General features: G+C 36.4%; 2 protein-coding genes across 5 annotated transcripts; both read right to left on the bottom strand.

Annotated features, from left to right (window-relative positions):
- Positions 1-5003: 5003 nt before the first annotated feature.
- Positions 5004-13804, bottom strand: LOC116177908 (L-xylulose reductase-like). 4 transcript variants are annotated; one of them, XM_031497084.1, is made up of 6 exons: positions 13663-13804; positions 13535-13615; positions 13310-13481; positions 13053-13258; positions 12941-13004; positions 5004-5296 (listed from the first exon to the last, which is right to left on the bottom strand). In XM_031497084.1, exons 1-6 carry the CDS (start codon positions 13712-13714, stop codon positions 5182-5184), a joined length of 690 nt encoding a protein of 229 aa, XP_031352944.1. In that variant the 5' UTR covers positions 13715-13804; the 3' UTR covers positions 5004-5181. The 4 variants fall into 4 exon arrangements, with proteins under 4 accessions (XP_031352944.1, XP_031352942.1, XP_031352941.1 ...); XM_031497082.1 differs by having other exon boundaries at positions 12941-13258; positions 13663-13802; XM_031497081.1 differs by lacking the exons at positions 12941-13004; positions 13053-13258; positions 13310-13481; positions 13535-13615; positions 13663-13804 and adding exons at positions 5374-5691; positions 5741-5912; positions 5962-6042; positions 6089-6240.
- LOC116177907 (myosin-11-like) lies at positions 8404-10061 on the bottom strand. The gene is made up of 2 exons (XM_031497080.1): positions 9852-10061; positions 8404-9806 (listed from the first exon to the last, which is right to left on the bottom strand). The coding sequence occupies exon 2, from the start codon at positions 9804-9806 to the stop codon at positions 8487-8489; it is 1320 nt and encodes a 439-aa protein (XP_031352940.1). The 5' UTR covers positions 9852-10061; the 3' UTR covers positions 8404-8486.
- Positions 13805-16827: the final 3023 nt, after the last annotated feature.

Below are 16827 nucleotides of genomic sequence, written 5' to 3'. Positions count from 1 at the left end.
GTAAGTATCCAAGAGGACGACACAGGAAGAACAAATTTTAATTCGGTTCGAAGAACCATCAATTTATTTACAGTTAATGAGATTCATCGGAGAAATGAAAAAATTCAGCGCAATGGTAGGTATCTATGGTATTACGTTGGTGAATCTTCGTTTAACTTCAAGTAACAAATTTACATACATTCCGCGTCTCAGTAACAGGAATCAAAATTTGAATTCGTCAGGTGCCGTATTCTGAGAACAAAAATCAAAACTTCCGCCAAAACTAACTGAAAACCATGGCACATAATCGTCAAATAACGCTTGTCTAGTGATAGGACCCACGTTGTGTTGTGAAACCAGTTGCTCGAGGATGTGTGTTTGTCACTCTAAGGATCGGCCAATTCATAAATAAAACGCCAGAAATGGGAAGAGTGAACTTTAATTAAAAACGTTAGGTAATAAGAAAAACAATAAAATTTAAATTCAAATTCCGAGACGCCCTCTCTTAACCACATGAAAGTAGCTCTAGGGACTTTATTAATTACAAGGGCGGAAAAAGAGCTATTGAAAACCCTCACTTACTTTTTCACCTCTTTTTCAATTTGCATTTTACAGTTTTACATTATAATAAATAGTTTTTTATTATACCTGAATCACAATCTCCGTTTTAAACACTCAAATGCGTGGGAAAAAGGGCCTTTAAAACACACGTGCTTTAAAGTTGCTAAGTAACGATACTTCAAGTATGACTTTTGAAACTGTCATCTGGATGAAATAAAAAATCCTCTTAGGTCGCTTTCTGTAAATGCAGAACATTTCTTTGGCTTTTGTACCTATCCTTTGGTTGAAGCTTTCACAAACCCGCGTAATTTAGGGTATACTTCCAAATCTGTTCCACTTTTTAATCGCAGCATTGCTTTAAAGTGTTGAATGAATGCACCAAAATATATAAGATTTAAATACCTTTGACATTTCCTTCATATATGCCAGCATTATGGATGCATTTAAGACTGTATTCGTAAGTAACTTCCTATTCATCCATGGAAACAACTTTTCATATTCTTTAATAGGCTTTACTGGAGTTGGATTTTACACCTACCAACGTTTGTTTAGAATTTACAACAATCGATTTAATGGACGGTGTATTATCTTTTTCAACGGAAATCGTTTAATTCACAAAGACGATGATTTTTATAAGAAAACGTCAAGTGACATTTCCATGGAAATCGTGAAGTTACGAACACCCAGCCCACTTAATTAGGCATGTATTCGAGTATAACGTCAATATGACTTCATTGTATTTCCTATTTTTAAATTATACTGCAGGTATAATAAAAAATACTATAAGATACACGTGTTTAATTGGTCTTTAAAGCACTTGCAACGTTAAAGGCACTCCGCTTTGCGTCGTGCCCTTAAACTCGTTGCGCGTGCTTTAAAGACTTGATTATACACTTGTATCTTAATATACTATTTAACCCGTACGACAAGATCGGGAAATGGTATCTCCCTCATAATCGTGACTTTAGACAGATATTTAAAATATTGTGCCATTGTTATGTAATGGAGACCGAAATTCACACCAAGGGCTCACGGTACAAATATCAAGCGCCTCCCATTTTGGCCAGGACGTAACCTGTCTGATGGTAATAATATATAGGGGTATATGTTCAGGATTTGTGTTCAGGTGTCTGCCTTTAGCTAGAACATGACCTGTCTAATTGTAATAAAGAGTTAGAAGTTTCGAGATCCATTACATAAAAAATTTCAGAAAAAAAATTTCAAATAGTCAGAATGAGTCATGAAAAAGTATCACATTTGGAATTTGTGCAAAATAAGATTGTGGAAAAATACGACTGCGAAATTTAACAAAGCCACCTTCCTGGGAGTTGTTAAAATATAAAATACATGTGTAAAATGACATAGCACTCTACCTACGCTACGTACACCGCATCTCCCAGATACTCTAAACGAAATTATCTAAACACTCTGTATATTAATCTCAAATGAAAGGTCCTCACACATATGGAAACTATGCATCGAAAACTATAATACACTAAAACTTGTTCCTACCTATTAATACCCTGTTCGTCAACCTTCCCTTAATAAATGAGTAATTTAACACCTAACGTCAAAGAAGGATAAAAATTATTTAAGCTAAAGTAATTTTCCTAAACTTATGATAGGTAGCAGCGTAGTACTCCCTAATAGCACAGATTACCTAGTATAGGGTAATATGTGCTAATAGGTAGTACAGACGCTTTCAGGTCGCATCAACAGCCGTCTGTGTGATCTAACGACAGTCGTGATATTATTGCCGGGACCACCAGCTTTAATCGTCTTCCGAAGCATGGCAGTCAGGAGATGTTCTGTACCACTGAAGACTGGCAAGTTGTGGGATTCGAACTCACCACCTGTGACGTTAGAGTCCGAGTCTTAATCCGTTATGCAAATGAAACTGCTGCGTATATGCGAAGGGATTAGGTATGTGGCATCCCTAACTAATACCTGCCTCTAAATACGACTCTATTTACGCCAACGGTACTGGTAGTTTTAATTTTGAAATCTTAAGACCATGTAATCAAAACATAACCATAAATCGAGCAAACAGCGATTTCAAACAATAAAAGTTACCTAACGTGATGCAGCATTGAGGTTAAATCGAGTCAATGTCAAAAATAAAGATGAAAAATTGTTTTTAAAAAAACATAAAATGTTGTATACAAAACACAAACAAATTATAAAGAAATACAAAGATTACTACCTGCATTCAATAACACAAAAAAGCAACAAACAACACTGCACGATGCTCCCTCGACGACAGCTCAAACCAAGATGGCCGTAACGTAAGAAGCGTTCGTGCTCTCGAAACGGCGCCACAGCTTTTCTTCTTCTTAAAAATCGCGGAGTTGCTAGCACTCAAAAATGTGTGCATCGTCGTAAATTATATACAGGATGGAACCTCTCAAGCTCCACAGCAATGAATTGAGCACTTAATTATTTTATAAAAAAATATTTGAAAAAACCCGTCTAGGCTTTACTTACCTTGTATCGTTTCGTTAATGACTCGCAATAGTCTTAAAGGGACGACCAGGGCCGAATGTCAATGTAGTTCTGAGAGCTCATGAACATTTTTTAACTTGATTTTCTCAGAAACTTGGTAATATGTTAAGTGAGTACTGAATTTAGTAAGCGTAGTCTGCAAGTGTTGGTGTGTATTTTCATCGCGGGCATAATATATAAAAATTAATATTGCTCGCGTTACTTCTGCTTGTCATTAATAGATGTCTCTGTTTTCGTTCAAGAAAATTCTTCTGTATTAACCACACACATTGACTCAACATTTCCACTAAGGCCCGGTTGTTCAATCATGGTTTAAACTGTAGATTAGCTTAAACTGGCGTTTAAAGCTGTAAGCTCAGTTTAATGCATTGCACCACTGCGGTTTAACGTTAAACTCGGTTTAGATTAGAGGTTTAACTAAACGGTGAAAGAGGGCCGTTTAACGGTCCTAAACCGTCAAACATAACCCCAAATACCTACATAATCAAACAAACGCGAAAACGTTATTCTTGTCATTTTGGGCTGTTGGTTTCATGGTTTGTTAATCAAGATGAACTACACGGATTTTGATAAGCCAATTACTGATGATGAAGGTTTTTTGGAGCTAATGCAGCCGTTTTTGGACGATGAAGAAGAACCTCTCATTCCAAGCAATTCCTCTATTTGCTCGTCTACATCCGTCGTTATTATTTTCTTCGCTGGCCCTTCCCCAGTAGCATTTAAATATCTCTTTTTATTTGCAAATTTTTTCTTTAAAACCTTTTTTTGCTTCTGAGTGTTTTCGCATCCCTTCCTTGACCTCCTGCAGCATTAAACTCCTCAGCCTCATGCAGCGTCTTTGATGCGGTTATTAAGAACGTCGGTTTTTTTACACTCTATTGTTGCTCGAAACTTTTTGACGAGCTGCAGAAGCATCGCATTGTTGGATTGAAGTTTACAGATCGTGGTCGCTTCCGTACTAAATCACCATTCTCCATTTCCAAACGGTGTTACTAGCCATGATTAATTACACAAAAAATACAGACACTATTTCAATCACGAACAAAACAACATACACGCTTGTAAACAAACCAAATTTGAAGTTTGAATAGCGTAAACGTCAAAATTTGAGCGGATTACAGTGTTGCCACCAATAGAAATTTCATTAAACGCAGTTTAAACTCTCCCTAAACTGCGAATGAGCAACGCAATAAAAGATAAACTGTGGATTATCTTAAACTACAGATTACTTAATCTGCAGTTTAAACCGTGATTGAACAACCGGCCCTAAGTCATATATTATATCTATATGCCCAAAGTCAAAAGGTCCACCGATAAGCGGGCAGTCGATCAATTGCAAAAGAAATCTGTAGGTTTCAGTTTGTTTAAAGCGACATCTCTGTACTCGTGGCTATACTAAAATGATATACTTTTTAGTTCATATAATTGACACTTCAAGTTTTCAATGAAAAAGCATACTAATGGCTTCGATCAGAAAGTGTGGATTTCAGTTCCCCTTATCATCCTGAAGACATTTAAAAAAATTTAGCTTTGTATCTATATGTGACCACTTATTTTTATTGTATCTTTTTACCGACGCCCGCGTTAAACACACTAACATCCGACGAGTAGATTACGCTTACAACACTCAGTATTAAACTATTCAGATTCACACCTTCAACGTTTTGCAAAGTCTCAGCTTGGAGAAAATTTTTTCTATTAACATCTGTGCCCAGATTCTATTGAAGATAAATCTTGATAACAAGAGAACCAATCGCAATAGTAACGGCCAGAAAGCAATAAAAGTGGTGGGGGACAAATCTGTCTTGGCGCTGCAGTGCATCTGGAATGCCTGAAAATGACCCTTCAAGATTTTGACATTTCAAAGACACATTCCCCGCTAAAGCTAGAGGGTACAATAGGCCCCAAAGGCACGATACCGATATTAAAAGTAATGCTAATTCCTCAGAGTTTAAATAATAATAATTAGAAATCTTGTTTATTTTTTACTTTGTTGTTGAATACCTACCCAATAAATCTTACAATTAAAAAATACCAGAGATAACCCGTGGTAGTTTATAGTATAGTAAAGGCAACAATCAGTGCCTACCCAATATCAATTGATTCTTTAATTTCATAGTTGACCCAAATAAGAAAAAGTTATAAAGCTGCTAGGGTTCCTCCATCAACAGGTAGGCATGTTCCCGTAATCATACTGGCTTTGTCGCTCAATAAAAACAAAACAGCATCGACTACATCACTTACTTCTGCAAACCTAAAATAAGATACTATTAGGAAAGCACAAACGCATAGCCAATTAAACTGCATTCGTGAGAGTAGGTAAAATTGTACCTGTTTAATGGAATTTTTGCTTTCATTGGAACTGCTTTGGCAGGATCCGACCAAGCCTTCTGACCTAACTCTGTTAACACAACGGTAGGATTAACGCAATTTACGCGAATATTATGCGGGCCAAGTTCCAAAGCGCATACTTTAACGAACGCATCGAGAGCGGCTTTAGTACTGCAATAAATCGCGTGATCTTGGATCCCCCTAAACGACGCTTGCGATGAGACTACGACAACCGAACCGCCCACTTTCCGCCTCAGCAGACTTTCTGTAACGATCTGAGTTAAATTTACGACACTCTTATAGTTAACTGCGAACAATCTAAAAATTACATTGAGAATAGCGAGTGTTATTCCCTTCGGTCACTTACTGATCGATGTGACTTTCGGTAACATTAATCATCGGCTCTAAAATGTTAAACCCGGCATTATTCACTAGCAAATCTACATCACCGATATTCCCTAAAGTCTTTCGTGTCAACTCCCAATCGGCTAAATCTACCGAAATTACTTTAATCGATTTCCCTTCCCTAGCCAGAGAATCTACAAGATGTAACGCAAACGAAATTATTTAAAAACAAATGTAACTAACCTAAATCGTCTTTATTTCTGCCGAGTGCAATTACTTCGGCTCCGCATTTTGAAAGTTGAATTGCAATGGCTCGACCGATTCCTAAAGCACACAATTTTATTGTGCCAGGGCTCTTGCAACACTTTACCTTTACTTGCACCTGAAACTAGCGCCCTTTTTCCTGTGAACGATATTTCCATCGTTTACTTTTCAACTATTAAGCAATCACGTTAAATTAGCAACAAAATAGAAAGAAAAAAAAAAAATATTTTGAATGAAACTTTTGAGGTTAAGTTCAAACTTCAAACGTTCACTTCACAAACAAACATAGCATTCTGTGGTATTGTATAGGGTGGTACAATATTTCAGAATTCAAGTGTCCAGTTGGTTTGATAATTTGTGATAAAAAGACCAGGGCATCGATTCCCGAAGTTAGTCGATATGATCCGTGGACCGTGATGTGCATGTGATATGACCGGCTGCCATGACGTCATGATCGTATACGATAGGGATAAGTTCAAGTTTAGCTGCATTCCCGAATCGTGGACGAACTTTATGCGTTAACCAATCACAGACAAGAATTGAACTGTCATTTGTCAGTTTTGTATTTTGTTTTGTTTTTGCATTACGGATACTGTTATTAATAACCAGAAAATCCTCTAACAATTCCATGTTTTATTTCACAGAAAATATGTGAATGTATAGGTTAGGGCACTGAATAACCTCTATAGCAAAACAGCTGCAAGATCCGTCCTGTAGCTGCAACTGCGCATGACTTTCACGCAACGAGTGGTCTAAACCAGTCGTTGCGTTCGATCAACTTTTCGCTCGATGTGGTAGGTTCGAGAATGCAGTGACATTCACGTTCACATCAAGGTCAGTCGATGTGAACAAAGCACATCTTCGGGAATCGACGCCCAGTTGGTAGTTTAAATGCCCATGAAAGATAATTAATGATAACTCAGAACTATGAAAAATGACGTATATATTTCCTATTAGTTGTTGTGTAATTGCTCAGTATTGCTTTTGATAGGATATTACAAGTCCCCTTTCTTCCATAATCCAAGATACCAACCACCAATAGTAATATGTGCTGCCACCAGAGGTTTCACTGTTAATCTGAATCGTGAATAGCACGTTATAGATCATCCCAGAAGGGCGGTGCACAAGGCCCCCAAGAAAAAATTAAACATTGCTAGATTCATGCCACGCAAGAATACGAAGAATATTGTAAGAATCGGAACAATAATGAAGAATCTACACAATTTTAAAATACAAGAATTCAGGGAACCTGATGAATGATCTGATGCATACCAAGTATCAGAGGAACCCACGGAAAAAAATTAAAAGGATTCGACGAACTGGAAGCATAGTGTCGCCAACACTTCAAATAGAAGAATGACACGATTCAAGACGGGAATTACAAATAATAGACCATAGCAAAAATAATAAACGATTCAATTTTGCCTTTGAGAGTACCCCCTTTCGACACTACATCATTGATGTACTCATATTAAAAGTATATGGACACCCACCGACACTGTGACTTGGACCATTGATTTCCCTTTTAGAGTACCCTTCTCCGACACTACGTTTTCTAGATATTCGGATTAAAGTTTTGACACCCGCTCTATGAGACCTTTCGCCTTCACCCCGTTTTGGAGGTATCAAATTTGAACTTTCCTTTTGTTCACACCTTCCATTTTCTCTTACAGAGTACCCTTTTCCGACACTTTTCTTCGAGATATTGAAGTGTGGACTCCGCCGATAGAATGTCTTTTTTGTATTTTATTTTCCCTTTGAGAGTATCGTCCAACACCTCCTTTTTAAAATATTCATATTAGAAGAAGTTTTAATTTCACCGTCCAACTCTTCTACTTCCGCTTCGAGTGAACCTCTTCTGATACTTCGATTCAGAGATAAGAACATTTTGACCCCATCGACGGATATGCAGTGGCTTAAACTATCGCTACTTAATAAACTTTAATTTTACATTGGTGCGTAGCTTTCCTACGTGTTCCCATTGAAATTTGCGATTAGGTAACAATATGGATCGTCTAATTTTTTTGGCGAATAGGACATCTTTTGTATATAATAAAAGAAATAAACTCGGAACACCAGTGTAGTCACACAAAGCTCTCACTCAACAATGGCTGGATTCCCTACATTGTGACGGACCAAGTCGCGTACCCAAGCTTACCATCGGAGAGGTGGAACGCAAGTAACACACTTATTGAAGTTGAAAAGCAAACAAAGTTTATTGCAAAGAACCGAACCGAATCATTGTTCACATAGGGTAAATATGGCCGTGGCAGCTTTTTGATTTGAGGTTTTATAAGGATTAAACATTCAAGAAGGTACACTTTCTACATAGACATATGAGAATAAGACTTTCTATACTTAGTGCATGATAGTAGCAATAATCGAATTTAGTTGAAAATGGGTTACAAACACCTATTGAGCTACTTCTAAATTGTTTATTTGTGGTGAAAAATGGCATGCATGTTTAATAAAACAATGAAACATAACAATTACAATATTTATTATTATTTACTTCCTTCAACGACCGATTTTAATTCTTTAAGAGCATCAATAAACTCTGTAGCAAGTGGATTTTCAGCAGCCATGATGTTCTCATACATACAAAGTGTTCGTTCCTTTAGCATATTTAAATTTCTATGTTTTTCAAGTAAATCTCTTTCCCCCTCTGCAACTTTCCGCTCGATTTGCTCTTTGAATTCACATAATTTTTTCTGTTTATCCTTTTCTTTACTAATTTCAGAATTAATCTTATCTATTTTACAATGTAATGCTTGGATAGCTACATTAAGTTCTTCCAAATTTGTGCGAGTGGCAACATTTTTTTCTTTCAGTTTCGTGTTAATCTGAAGGATAGAGGCCCGGTTTGTTTCAATTGTCTTGCGGATCTTATCGTACTTTGCTTGCTGCAGCTTAATTTTGTTTTCGTAGTGCGTTACATCCTCCTGTAAAGATTTAATTAATGCGGAACCTTCCTCTAACATCTCGATTTTCTCTTGAACTGCAGTCAGTTGATCTATTTCCGGCTTTTTGTGATCTATTCTTTCCGCTGCACCGCTCACTTCTTCCTCGAGAGTTGACTGCTTCACGCGTAAGTTTTCTAACAAATCCTGTAAGCTTTTGTATGTTTCTACGTTAGTGATTTGTTCGTTACAAATGGCAATGTTTGCCTTTAAATTCTTCGCTAATGTTTCCTTATTCTGATAAGTGTCGACTACTGTCTTCAATTCCTGCTGCAATTGCTTGCAGTGCCTATCGTTATCCTCCTGTTGTCCCTGTAGATTTTTATACCTTGCCTCCACATCCTTGAATTTTCTCTGCAATTTTTCTTCTTCGTCCAACAATTTTGCATGCGCTTCGGCATTCTCTGCTAAATTTGTTTGCAGCTGTACAACCCTTTTTTGGGTCTCAGAAGTTTTAGTTGATAACTCCCTTTGCCTTTGTATAACCGACTTAATATCGTTAACATTACTATAAAAAACAATCAATATGTTCATCAATATTCGCATTTTGGTTTCAGTTCGTTTTGCGGTAGGTGCATACAGATCGGTCAGCGTTAACGAACAATCAACACCCGAGTGGTTCTTCAGGAATCTGTTAATAAAACCTAAAAGGTTACACATTGAATCGGTTTCTACTGATGTTGCAGGTACAGTTACATCCTCTCCGGTCGCTTGAGTAAAGAGAGTGCAAATAATTTGCCGAACACGTTGATAACATTCGATGACATGTTCCGAAGATGGATTCTGTAACTTTTCATTGTCGTTTTCGAAATCGGGCCAATATTGGTTAATAAATTGGAGCCACAATTCATCCGCAGATTCCATCTAAAGATATGAATTAATTCCAAGGTAGGTCTATTTGGTTGCTACCTTTTAAAACTAAATTAGCACAAGAATAAGAAACTTTACTTTTTTAAACTTCAGGATTCAGTTACAACTGTGGCTAACGAACCGACCCTACAACTAAACGTTTCCTGCTTGTTTTTTTTTCGTTTTGTGGCGCATCTACCAAGACAAATAGCGATTCCTTTCGGCTACTTCGCGATCTAGTTGGATCACTTTTTACGAAAGAACGCGCGAATTTAAATCAAAGTATGGTTAAGTTTACGGAGTACACATTTGCATTCGAATTACGTACCTATTTTTTGTTTGGATTGTGAAAATAATTTAAATACATGTGCAAGTTATCTTGCACGATTATGGTCCTCTTCAGTTACAAATATTGACTAACCTAACATTTGAGCAAAAATATCCTTGCATTTATAGCAAGGAATTGGTAATTACAAAACTTTTATGTTCAGTTTGTCCACGATTTTAGCAATCATGATCATAAGATCACACTTCGAAAGAAAGCACCTATTAGGATAATATTAATAAAATGACATCCGATCAACAATAGTTATTTGTTTCATTAGTACAAAAAATGTCAGTTTTCGTTATATGGGGAGGTTCTTGAGCAAGAGAGGTAACTGTGGAAAACGCTAAACAGTAAACACGCATCTTACATTACATCGACAATGTATAAAAATTATCAATCCGAGGCAATATCCCTTGAATTTGAATAATTTAAATCTAATGTTACTTTAATGCATTTGACAAGCCTCAGAATGGTCAGCTCATGGTACAACAAGACATATTGGCCAATAGGTCAGCTCAAATAGATCTCAAAGCAACTCCTGCACTCCTTTCCCATTTGTGAAAAATAACATTCCGAAGTCTCTTACATAAAGTAGGTACAATACACAGTGGCGGATTTAAATTTTTTGCGCCTCTAGGCACACCGAAAGATAAGCGCCCCGTCAAAAATAATCTTTAAATTGCAATAAATTTTAAGATGCTAATAAAAATCACATTACAGTACAACCTCGTTAATCCGAATAGATTCGCACCACCGACCTTTCAGACAAGCATTAAGAAATAAAAAGGTATAGGTACCTAAGGTTCTTACAGTTACAGTTTGTTTAAACTATCTACCAATTCCAATTTATTCCATAATTTTAATAAAAAATGTCCTGTTGTAACTTGTTAGGGGACTAAAACTTAAAATATTACCTAAAATAAATATAGTGCGAAAAAATGCCGCCCTCTAAAACTGCCGCCCCTAGGCACGTGCCTAGTGTTCCTACATGTAAATCCGCCACTGACAATACATTGTTAATTGGCCAGAACTTCTGCAGTTCAGAAGGTATCTAAGGTCCTGGATACGGTAAACTTAGACTAAAGGCCAATCTCAAAAAAATCAAAATAGCAATACAATTAAATGACAAATTCAATTGACAACAAAGCGAAGAATTGTAGTACGAACTAAGAGATTAAGGTAGGTACACGAAAATTGAATTTTTTCAGAAAATTAAAACAAATTCAACCACCCTGACTGAACTCAGACGCTATACATATTTACCATGAATCTGCGTGAACTGACCAAAATCATTGCCAAAATGCAAAATCAGCAAAGCTAATTCAAGACACTAATGGCCGTTTGCACCGACAAAGTTAAGTAGAGCTTAGCTTAAGCGTAGCTTAACATCCATGGCAACGATTATTGAGACAATGGTTGCCATGGATTTTAAGCTACACTTAAGCTAAGCTCCGCTTAAATTTGTTGGTGCATAAGTATTTCTTCCATATACAGACTAACATTGTTTAAAAGTTGCTGTTGTAAAATGACAGCATTGTATTTTAAAGGCGAATGTATCTTTAGCGGTGTCTTTGTATTCCAAATGGTAGGTATGTACTTGTCGTTTGAAATTTTGAAATCACACGTTTCAACCCATATTGCTATATACTGTCATGAAATATTCTAGACCTTAACCCTTGTACAAGCCTATGCGCCCGTATGCGTCACGACCATGAAAACAGGTTTGAAAAAAGTTCTCATGATCGAGGACACGTGTGGAACGAAGGTACAGGACAGACGGCAGAATCAAACTGACATATCGAAATTATAAGGCAATACACTAGGCATAATACAAAAAAAGGTCCATTTAAAGAATGTGACGTATTCGAAAAATCGGAAGAATTCGAAAAATCAAAGAATCTTATAAACCTGATAAGAAGTTGAGGAATGGAAAAATTTGGAAGAATTCTAGCAACCGAAAAGCCCATAGGAGGATTAAAAAAATTGGAATAAAAAATCCACAGAAACGAAGTCTTAAGAATGTAAAATATCCATCATATGCATACCTATTTTTGTCACCTATCCACATCCTTCGGTTAACTGTTATGAAATCGGCAATGTTCATTTATTGTATGTTGTACAATTGAGATGTCGTTAGGTTTTAATTTTCAGAATCGCTCAGAAATTCTGCGTGAAATCAAGTCATGTCATTTGATTGACGAGATTTGGGTTAAATTTTACCCGAAATCGCATTTTAACATAAAATTTCAATTTTTCATATAGAACTTTTGATTAATGCCAATCTGTCATTGATGACAGGAGTCATTATAGACATTTAGCAATGTGACAGGTGCGGCAGGAAAAGTGACAAGTGCGGTGGGAAAAGTAGACTGGTCTGTCTTCATCATGGAAACTAACATTTCCCTGATATAAAGTAGGCATGAAAATGAAGGTTTCATGACGATTTTGGGTAATAATTATTTACATAAAAGTCAGGAAAATGACACATTTTATATTACATTTTACCCAAAATCGTATTTTAATATCAAATTTCAATTTTCACACGGAACTTTTGATTTATGCCAATCTGTCAATGATGACAGGAGGTCATTATAGACATTTGGCAATGTGACAGGCGCGACAGGAAAAGTGATAGGTGCGGCCGGTAAAGTGACAGGTGCGGCCGGTAATATGACAGGCGGCAGGAAAAGTAGTCTGGTCTGTCTGCGTCATGGAAACTAACATTTTCCTGACATAAAGCAGGCATGAAAATAAAGGTTTCGTGACGATTTTGGGTAAAAGTGGTTATTGGTCTGCTTCTGCCAGTCCCAAATATACCTACCTACGTAAGAGAATTCCTGCTTCCAATGACTTTCTGGATTGCGGATTGGGTACGGCTCTACGCCCTAAGTCGGTCATAACTAAAGTCGGTTGAACAGAATTTACTCTTATACCCTTAGGACCCATTTCAACTGCTACCACCTTCATGAATGCATCAACAGCCGCCTTGGTCGCAGAGTAAATTCCGTGCCGCTCCGAACCGCACACAGCAGCTATGGAGGAAATATTAACTATCGAGCCGCCAACTTTACGCTTCAAAAGGTTTTCGATCACAATTTGCGTTAAGTTTACAACACCTTTAAAATTGATAGCAAATAGTCTGCAATGGGTAGTGTTATTTAAAACATTGACAAATTGAGGACGGCATTACTGATCGATATGGTCCTCCGATATATCAGCCAAGGACTCCCACATAGCAATACCTGCATTATTTACCAGGAGATCGATATTGCCAATACGCTCCAACGCCTGCTTCGTTTCGGACCATTTAGACAAATCAACCGCAATTATCCGTATCGATGGGACTTCTCCCTTCAAAAGCTCTTAGGGGACAGAGCGCGTCATTTACCTACCTGTGCAACTACTGTATTCTTACCTAAACTCTCTTTGCAAACATCCAGCGCGATTACCTGAGCGCCGCACATCACCAATCTTTTTGCAATGCCGTTTCCTATACCTGAGAAAGCAGTTTGCGATTATTTTCATGGAACCACGTGCCTATACCTTTTCCTGCTCCTGACACCAAAGCAGTTTTTCCATTGAACTGAATTTCCATTTCGTTGTTCACTGTGCACGGTATCTCTGTTAAACTGACAGTAATGTGATCTAATTCTAGTGCAATAATTGCATAAAGCGATATCAAATGATCTTGATGCAATCATCTATGATTAATGATATCATATCGTAGATGATTGCATATGCGATGCAACGTAAATCTAGTTTATGGTAGGTACCCTGAAAGGTCGGCAAGTGAGACAAGGTCGGGCGCTAGAGAAGGAAAAAGTGTTAGGTTTAATGTGAAAAACAGTGAAGAAGCAACACCGATAATAACATTTATATTAATACAACAGGAACAATTAAATAATTATAAATTACAACAAGTTAAAAAGTAATCGTAAACGATTTACATAAAGCGCATTTCCACTTACATTCATTTCCCATTTGTAAGATGAAACTTCTGTTAAAATCGTAAAAATCCGGCCACAAATATCAAAGATAGCGTTGCACATGTGTAATCCATTTTTGACGTGCTACTTCAATTTCAGTTTATAAGAAGAATTTTATTTCACTGCTTTTCTAATTAAGAAAATTGGAACTGCGCATGCGAAAACCTAAATTTTGAAACTAACGTTAGATTTTCCTTTATTCCCATCACCTATGTATTAAATTTCATTTAACTGCTTCCATAAATAAAAAAGTTGGCACTGCGCATGCGCAAAACCAAATTTTGAAATTGACGTTAGATTTTCCTTTATCACAAGTGCCTATGTATCAAATTTCGTTTAAATTCTTCCATAAATAAAAAAGTTGGCAATGCGCAAAACCAAATTTTGAAATTGGCGTTAGATTTTCCTTTATTCCAAGTGCCTATATATCACATTTTATTTAAATACTTTTATAAATAAAAAGTTTGCAAGTCGGTTTGTAAATGGTCGAGATGCGAAAAGGGCACCTGTGAATTTTTAATCCATTCGACTCAACTTTTGGCATTGCGTATTACATGGCTAAAGCTATGCCCATATTGAATTTCATGCAACTAACGGAGATGTCAAAGCGATCGGACATTTCAATTTCTAAACAAAGTTATCGTTCACACGGACAGATAGAGGGACAGACAAAGGAACAGACAGACAGACCAACAGACAGCAATACAAAATTATAAACATCCTCTAGGATCGTTAATAAACGGTAAGAGTGTAAAATTATGGAACATGTAAAAAACGGTTTTTTTGGTTTTTTTACAATAAACGCAGAAAGTTCCTTCCTTGGTGCAATCCTCGACACCATAACGAACCAAATAACGAAAAAAGTATAACACTAACTCTTAAGATAAAGAACTAGTAGCGTCTCAACGAAAGAGCGAACAGACGGACAAAGTGGTCACAATAGCGCATTTTATTTTTATTTTTGTGGAAATGCGCTAAAAATACGGGACACAATGACAGATAAAAAACTTACATCTATTATTTTACACACACACTTTGATATTCAATAATTAACTTATAGAGTTGAATAAGGTTAAGGTGCTTATTCAATGACTTATAGCTTAAAGGCAGCCCTTCACGTAGGCACTTCGTTTCGAGCTTTGCACGACAGCAATGCTCGCGAGCATTGCATGAGTACAATTTTTACCCTTCACGTGCAGTCCTTGTTCGACGTACGCATAAGTAAGAAACAAGCAGCAGCAATAGGTTGTTCTTTTAGATCATAATGAAAAAAGTAAAACAAGAAGAAAAAAGATATCAAGTAAAGGAGTGGTAGGTATAAAAAACGAGGTGCTACCAATCATATTTATCTATTAATAGAAATCAATGTAAATCACTCTGAAGATTACCAAATTCACTTCCGGATGCATATGCAGACATTTAATAGGTATAAGTAATTATTGTTGGAATTAAATTCGAAAAATGCCTACGATCATTTTTCTGAAAGCGCCATTGAAAGTTTTACTGTCTCATTCCATCCAATATAATGAATATATTGTGTCTTTATAGATTTGTAAATAATAATAATAATAAGTGTATTACAAAGAGGTCGGGCGATACAGATGACGTAATCTGCGAGTTTTCGTAAATAATGCTGCGGTGCGGGCTGCCGGCTGCGGCTTCTTCTTTCTAACCGGCGCTACGGCTAGAACTTCTTTGCTTCGGTGGCACAAACCAAATAGACAAGAACAGCTTTAATCAAAGCAATTTTGAGATTGTCCAAGTTACTGGAAACAGATTTCGTGATTCTTCGGCTTTTAAACCAGTTACGTGATTGCTGTTACGGCCACCAAGAGCATTATCTCAATGACCAAAACATGAATTGGATCTATTTTTGGCGACCACATGGATTTTGATCAAAACATGTCAAAATCGTTATTTATTCACAGATATCGTTGGGAAAAAGACCAAAAGCAATATCTCAATGATCAAGACATGAATTTGATGCATTTTTGTTAACTATAAAATGTATTTTTTCTATTTCGGTGTCACAGTGATGATTTTGTACAACTGTTTTCGGCGAAAACAGTTGTACAAAGACAGTGATTATAGTCGTTTTTTTTTGGTAACTCATCTGCATCTCTTAAGTTGGCAGTTACTAGTTAGTTACAATACTTCCATGTTTGAACTTCAAAATATCTGCCTTATTACGCTGCCAGCCTAAAACTTAACGGCATAAAAAGTGTTCCCAACATAAAACATGTTAGTTCTAATGTTCCCTATACTTTCTGATAATGATTTTTTAAATTAAATTAAAGCTTCGCGTCGCCACTCGTGCCACAAGATAGTCGTATTACAATAGGTCGCATTGTAACACTTGTCTTTCAATATACTATTGTAAGATTAAAATAAATTGTCGTAAAAGTGATTATAATAGGTACTGAGGATCCTTCAATATTTCGTTGTATAGGTTTATTTCGAATGTTCATGTGTTGCTATGAGGGTGATAGTCAAATAAATAACAGCTATTGAAAAAGGCCATGTTGGCTTTTGACATGTTAAATTACATTTTTTTAAATCATTAATTACAACTGCTTGCAATTCAATTCGTGCACAATTTCTTTATTTATTTAACAATAGATATCATCAATAACTGGATAACATAGTATGATTAAAATAAAACAAAATATTCAAATTAAATCAAAATTAACTCAAAACATTAAAAAAATATAGTTGAAACTTG

Source organism: Photinus pyralis, unplaced genomic scaffold (assembly GCF_008802855.1).
Source record: "Photinus pyralis isolate 1611_PpyrPB1 unplaced genomic scaffold, Ppyr1.3 Ppyr1.4_LG8, whole genome shotgun sequence".
NCBI classification, from domain to species: domain Eukaryota; kingdom Metazoa; phylum Arthropoda; class Insecta; order Coleoptera; family Lampyridae; genus Photinus; species Photinus pyralis.
This window is presented reverse-complemented; position numbering and strand designations above follow the sequence as displayed.

What these genes read in the sequence shown, in the direction of transcription:
- LOC116177907 (XM_031497080.1), bottom strand. Translation starts at nt 9,806, where the DNA reads ATGGAATCTGCGGATGAATTGTGGCTCCAATTTATTAACCAATATTGG.
- LOC116177908 (XM_031497082.1), bottom strand. Translation starts at nt 13,714, where the DNA reads ATGGAAATTCAGTTCAATGGAAAAACTGCTTTGGTGTCAGGAGCAGGA. An exon ending in GGTGTCAGGAGCAGGAAAAG is followed by an intron (nt 13,616 to 13,662) that starts GTATAGGCACGT and finishes CTGCTTTCTCAG; the next exon opens with GTATAGGAAACGGCATTGCA. An exon ending in TGTTTGCAAAGAGAGTTTAG is followed by an intron (nt 13,482 to 13,534) that starts GTAAGAATACAG and finishes CTGTCCCCTAAG; the next exon opens with AGCTTTTGAAGGGAGAAGTC.